General features: G+C 36.7%; 1 protein-coding gene across 1 annotated transcript; it reads right to left on the bottom strand.

The window, feature by feature from the left end:
- Positions 1 to 1,026: 1,026 nt before the first annotated feature.
- On the bottom strand, positions 1,027 to 1,953 carry LOC308417710 (olfactory receptor 2D3-like; the record flags this gene model as incomplete). Its single annotated transcript, XM_080913034.1, has 1 exon — positions 1,027 to 1,953. The coding sequence occupies one exon, from the start codon at positions 1,951 to 1,953 to the stop codon at positions 1,027 to 1,029; it is 927 nt and encodes a 308-aa protein (XP_080769160.1).
- Positions 1,954 to 6,714: the final 4,761 nt, after the last annotated feature.

The following is a 6,714-nucleotide window of genomic DNA, read 5'->3' as shown; positions in this document are numbered from 1 at the left end:
TCAATTGACTTAGCTTTCATTAACTTTGGCCAACAAATTGTATATAATATGCTATAATTCTCTGTGGTTGTTGTTTTTTGTTGATTTTACATAAGATTTACAAAAGACTTCACATATGTTTTTAATAAAAATAAAATCTTTTCTCATGCCATATATCCTGATTACAGTAATCTCTTCCTTCTACACCTCCTATGCACTTCTCACCTACCCTCCCATTTGGATCTATTTCTATTTTGTCTCTCATTAGAAAGAAATGGGGTTCTAAGAGATAACAAAGCACACCAAAAATATAAGTTAGACCAAAAACATCATATAAAAGTTGGACAGCTAAATAAACACAAGTAAATGAGCCCAAGAATAGGTACAAGGATCAGAGACCCACTCATTCACTTACTCAGCAGTTCTATAAAAATACTAAATTTAAAGCTATAACATATAAGCTGAGGACCTGGTACAAAGCTGTCTAGACTCTGTGCATGCTGCTTCAGTCTTTGTGAGTTCACATGAGCCCTGCTGTTCTAGAATCCTGATGTAGACCAGGCTTATGACATCTGTCAATATCATTTTGCATTAGTTTCCTGAGTAGATAGATTATGTGTTTGTACCATCACACCAGTAATAGAAGTAGTTTTGATATCTACAGATTAAAGCTGTGATCACTGCAGATGACTCTGTATAATGGTTAGGCTGTATGAGTTCAACAAGTAGCTGTAGAGTTTATGGCTAAAGGAAATGCCTCTTGGTAGAATTACATTGGTTCATGAAAGTTGCAGTTTATACAATTTTCTCACTGTTTTAAATTTATTTTATTTTACTTTATTTTATTTACTACTAATAGGAAAATTGTCAAAATTAAGTGATCCATGTCCGCACATAATAATCTTGGAAAAGGTTAGAGAAACATTATTGGTAGACATGAATGAACTTTACTCTCAGATTAGAGAGAGTTCACAGTGAAAGGTGCTCAGGACGTTGATGGACTTCAGGATAGCCTATACTCTTGATTATCTCCTATATTCTTCTATCTTATCTATATTTTAAGCACTTTTTTAATGCCTCTTTCACATCCTTGTTCCTTAGGCTATAAATGAACGGGTTCATCATAGATGTTACTACTGAGTAGAACACTGAGATTACCTTATCCCCGTCATTCATTTTCTTTGAGTTTGGCTGCATATAGGTAAATATTGTTGAGCCATAGAAGAAGATAACAACAATGAAATGAGAACTGCAGGTAGAGAAGACCTTGAGCCTCCCCTCACTTGAATTTATTTGAACCACAGTAGAGATAATATTCCAGTAGGAGAAAAGAATAAGAGAGACAGGACCTAGGAGAATTATTATACCCATTGCAAATATAACCATTTCAGCTGTGTAGGTTTCTTCTGAAGCCAGCTTTAAGAGTGCAGGAGGCTCACAAAAGTAATGATTGATCAGGTTTGGACCCTGGTATGGCAAGCATAAAGTAAATGAGGTATCTACTACAGACACAAATACTCCACTAGCCCAGGATCCTACGACCAGCAGAACGCAAACCTTATGTGTCATGATGGTGGAGTAGTGGAGGGGCTTGCAGACAGCTATGTAGCGGTCATAGGACATCACTGCCAGCAGAGAGCTTTCTGTACACCCCATTATGAGGAAAAAAAACATCTGCATCGAGCACTCAGCAAATGAAATGCTCTTTCTGACACTTAGAAAGTGGACAAGCATCTTGGGAACAATGGTTGTGGAAAAACAGAGATCGTTCAATGACAGGATTTTTAGAAAGAAGTACATTGGTGTATGAAGTCGGGAGTCAACATGAATAAGGAGAATGATGAGCAGGTTTCCAAACACAGTGATCAGGTAGATGATGAGAAATACCACAAACAGCAGGGTTTGAGTCTGATGATCGGAAGACAGGCCCAACAAGATGAACTCAGTCAGATAAGTGTGGTTCAATGTGCCCATAGATGTTACCCTTCTATAAAATCAGCATCCACAGAACAATCACGTGTTGGCTATCATGGTCAAATCCAGAAAGTAGAACTGACACAGAAAGAAAATTGGTTAAAAAAATCATTGTAATCATTTAAGATGCTGTATTTTTGTATAGCTATACTGTTTCTAAAGCAAATTGATTGATAGGTCCATGGAAAACAGGACCATTCTCATCAATCCTTGATGATGGAGTGTGAGTATCTATGGAGTCATTGCTCAACAGTTGTGTGGATAACTTCAGAAAGCATCTCCAGATCATTTACATATCTAACATGCAAAATTATATGTTGTGATAAATATCAAGAGTATATATTGAGGGTACAAATATATTACACGGCTTTGGAAAACAATGAAGAAACCTTCCTGTAGTGAGAAAGTACTGATACTTTCCAGTTTACTGTTTACAGAGAATGTTATCCTTGATTTAATCAAATATCAGATACCAGTACTCATCGTCTCCATTTTTTTAGTGGAATTCTCTATGATATTCTTCAGTGACACCTCCTGAAAGAGGAATGAAAAAGTTATAACTTTGTTATAGTGTAGAAACAAATGGAAGACATATGAACAGAATTAGCAGTATCACATGAAGATTCATGAAGTTCAGAGGTAGTCACAGGAACTGTCTAAAAAGGACAATGTCACATGTGTCTTAATAGTACTTGGCTTCATTCATGCTGTGGTTTGGCAGACTGTGCAAAGACATTCACTGAATGTGTGCATTGGCAAGGAACCAGGCATTGGTGAAATGTTCAGAAGACGGGCAGGATACTCAGTCATTGTCTATAGTTTGGTATATATCTGCAACAATGACTGAATAAAGATACATGACCAGAAATGAGTAGAGAAAACAAGTGGTAGAACATAAAGCTGGAGTGGATGTTCTTAGGGAGAAATGAAGTACTCATGTTAGAATGCTCTTTAGAGGGGCCGAAGAGATGGCTCAGCAGTTAAGAGCCCTGACTGCTCTTCCAGAGGTCCTGAGTTCAATTCCCACAAACCACGTGGTGGTTCACAACCATCTGTAATAGGATCCAATGCCCTTTTCTTGTGTGTCAGAAGACAGAGTCATTACCCTCATATATATACATATTATTTTTTAAAAAGGATCTTCTTTAAGGTGTTATTAGGAAAGAAATAGTCCAGACCATATTAAAATAGAAAAAGTCAGAAACTGTAAACATAATTGTGTTTACAAGAATGAACCTCTGTTCAGGTATACAGTAGATAAAATGTGACCAGAGTCATTGATCTAAATCAATGGCTCATGATTCCTAAGTGTATCTTGAGTCAAGACAACAGAGCCAAGCTTCAAGTAATGACGTGTTATCAAGACTGGATCTGAAGTGGGTCTAGTGCAATGTATGGAAGGATACATTGGCTTAGGAACCAGCAGGATCATTTCTGAAAGCTTGTTACAAAAACCAGTGCAAATAAGAAATATCTTGCCTCTCACTTTGGTTTGGTATGACATGAGGGTGAGTGACAAAGACACTGTCATCAATAATCAAAATAATGTTCTGTTATATGTTTAAAAAACAGTAATTTACAATATACTCATTGATATAGTTAGTGGTTTGGCATTACTATTTCTTAATTAAAATATAAAAGAAAATACTGTCTCTTGCAATAACATAACCATGGTTTAAGGAAAATATTTCCTTTGCTATGTGTGCATTTTTGAGTATACATTTAGCTATAGTGTAAAATATATTTCTTATTAAAGTTAATAATAGTTTAGTTTAATGATAAAATAATACAATAATAAAATAATAATAAAATTAATAAAACACTAAGGAGAATATTTTTATAAGTTCAAAATGATTAAGAATGTCAACAAAAACTTCATGGCTAATCCCATTTTCCAATAGTTTTAATAAGCAAATTTGCTCTGTCCTAACATAGTCAATTTTTAGGCAGTAAAGTTTCTTTATTCCCTGTGTAACTGGCAAATGTTAACATGCACATTCATTAAAGACCAGTAATTATATGTTTATATGTATCTGACCATAATGTGTCTCTAATTTTGTCAAGTTAATAAATCTATATTATTCCTAACCTTCCATATATCTGCATTCCTTGGCATGAAATACCTTTTCAAAGATTTTGAGTAGCTGAATGAATAAATGAACAAGTACAGGAATTGATAGGATCTCCCTTATTGCTGTCACTTATATACATGTGCATTCAAGTATTCCTAGCACTGTGTGATTTCTTTAAAGCATAATATATAGTTTTGAAGGCATAGTATGTTTCTAAGAAATAAGTCATTTATTTAGAATTTGGAAATCCTCTGACAAGGAGAAACACAAGTTAATAACATCCATGCCCATTGTGTATATAGAAGAATTCACTGGCATTTCTTTGGGTGAGGAGAAAATTCACCATCAGTCACTGTGACTTTCTTGTTCTAGCCCCAGGCAGAGTGTATCATTCTCTGCACACTGTTCTGATGGTGCCTACACACCTAGAACCCACACAAACCAATGCTAGTGCTCTCCGGCTCTGGGCCTCTCTCACTTGCCAGAGTAACCAACTACACACAGCTGAAGCTCTACTATGTGTTGTATGCAATACTCCCAGAATTCCAGGTGGCTTCACTGAGAACAGATCATGAGAACAGCAAAAGAGAAAGAAAACACCACTGTGGATGAGACTGGATATCAATGACCAGGAAGATAATGGTGAGAGGAAAATGATGACTAGTTTTTAAAATTTTACCCATCTGCTTTCTTGGGGCTATTTTAGAACTAGAATAGGTGCTTCTTTAAAGAGCTAAGATTTCTAAGGCTAAGGATTCTAAAGAAGGTGAGAGAAACAAAAAACATTCTCTCCCAAATAGACCATGGGTTAAAAATGAGTTTTGGCCTTCTCTTAGGATGGACTGAAGGTTTCTGGTTAAAGGGGTGTCTTCTTTCCTTCAGGATCATCCTCCTTGGTCAGTGCAACATCTTTCTCCTTACCCAGTGTCCTGCAGAAGAGGAAACATAGATTCTGGGACCTCACACTGAGTACATTAAATATTTGGAACTCTTTTTTAGCTGCAGATCTGGAGTCAGGGCCCAGTGATTCTCAGGCTGCTCTCCTGGGTGTTACAGTAGACCTCATAACAGCTGCTGTTGCCTAGTGTAAATACACAGCTTCCAAGGACCAGCACTTAACTCCTTTTCTGAGAATATTTATTTTAAGATCGAGGTCTTAAGACAGGATGCAAACACAATATTCCCTGGGGCTACTCTTGGCAAATAACCATAGCTCACTTTATTAAGTTTAGGCACAATGAGATGCCTTGGGACATTTTGTTTTCTTGATTTGTAGCCACAGATTGAATTCTACAAGTCAATTTTTTTTCATTTTTTCTGTAAATATCACAAGGGCTTTGTATACTCTGCATCTCACAGTGACCCAGTAGTCCCTCCACTATGTAAAGCAGCAAAATGAATTGTCAAGTTTATACCAGGAGGGATCTCAATGTGTCAACATGTCATTCATTTTAATGGTTCTCTAGTAAAAATGTTCAAAAGTATTATTTATCTGAAAATGTCATAAATGCTGTTATATTCTTCTAGCTGCTATATAAAAATATAATGAAGAAAATCTGGTTTTTATCTGGTAGGATTTACTGAATTTTTCTAACTATCTGCTCTTTGTATTAATTTTATTTTTATTTGAAAATATATACATATAAAAATATTCCTTTCTCATATTTATTACTAAATTTCTTATATCTACCTCTTTTTAAAAATTACTTTAAATTTTTTTTTTTAGTCTAGTCATGACCTCTCCTCCTGGTCTACTCTCAGAGAGTTTCTCATCACATTCTTCTTCCTCTCTGTCTGTTAGAGGATGTCCTCAGTCCCAGCTCTCCCAGGAGGCCTCCCTCCTCCCTGGGGCTTCAAGCCTATTAAAGATTAGGCTCATCTTCTCTTATTGAGGCCAGACCAGACAGTCCTTTGCTAAATATGTGTCGGAGTCCTCATACCAGTTTGTATGCTACAACTGGTATGTGGGCTGTGTGGGTTCAGATCCAGAGTCAAGGCTCTGCTCCTGCCACTGTTAGAAACCAGAAAGTGTACTGGTCCTCCTCAACTTCTTCCAGCATTTCCCTAATTCAACCACATGTATCTGTAACTTCAGTTCATTGGTTGAGTGTGAGTATCTGCTTCTGTCTCAGTCACCTGATTGTTAAGTTTCTTGGGGGCAACTATGCTAAGTTGTGTCTGCAAGCATACCACAGTAACAGTTTCAGGCCCTGGGGCATCTCCTTGAGCTGGATTCCAATTTGGGCCTGTCACTAGACATCGTTTCCCTCAGTCTGTTCTCCATTTTTGTTCCTGCAGTTATTTTAGACGGGAACAATTCTGGGTGAGTTTTTGACTGTGAGAATGGCAACCCTATCCCTCCAGATGATGTCTTGTCCGTCCACTGGAGGTGGGCTCTACAAGCTCACTATTCTCACTGTTGGGTAATCTAAGGTCCATGCTCCCTTTGTGTCCTGAGGGTCTCTCCCCTGCCAGGTCTCAAACACTCTAGAGTCCCCCTCCACCTCTAACTCCCTAAGGTTTCATATTTTTATTCATTTTGATGACCACTTTAAAAAAATTCTGTTTGTTTAACTCTGCATTCATTTTACAACTTATCAATAATTTTAGTTCTACTGACACTTTATTCACTACTTATATTTTTTATTTATAGGAAATTTATAGGTGTTGATAAATTTTGAATGAGATG

The sequence above is a fragment of the Micromys minutus genome (assembly GCF_963924665.1).
Source record: "Micromys minutus genome assembly, chromosome: 2".
NCBI classification, from domain to species: Eukaryota; Metazoa; Chordata; class Mammalia; order Rodentia; family Muridae; genus Micromys; species Micromys minutus.
This window is presented reverse-complemented; position numbering and strand designations above follow the sequence as displayed.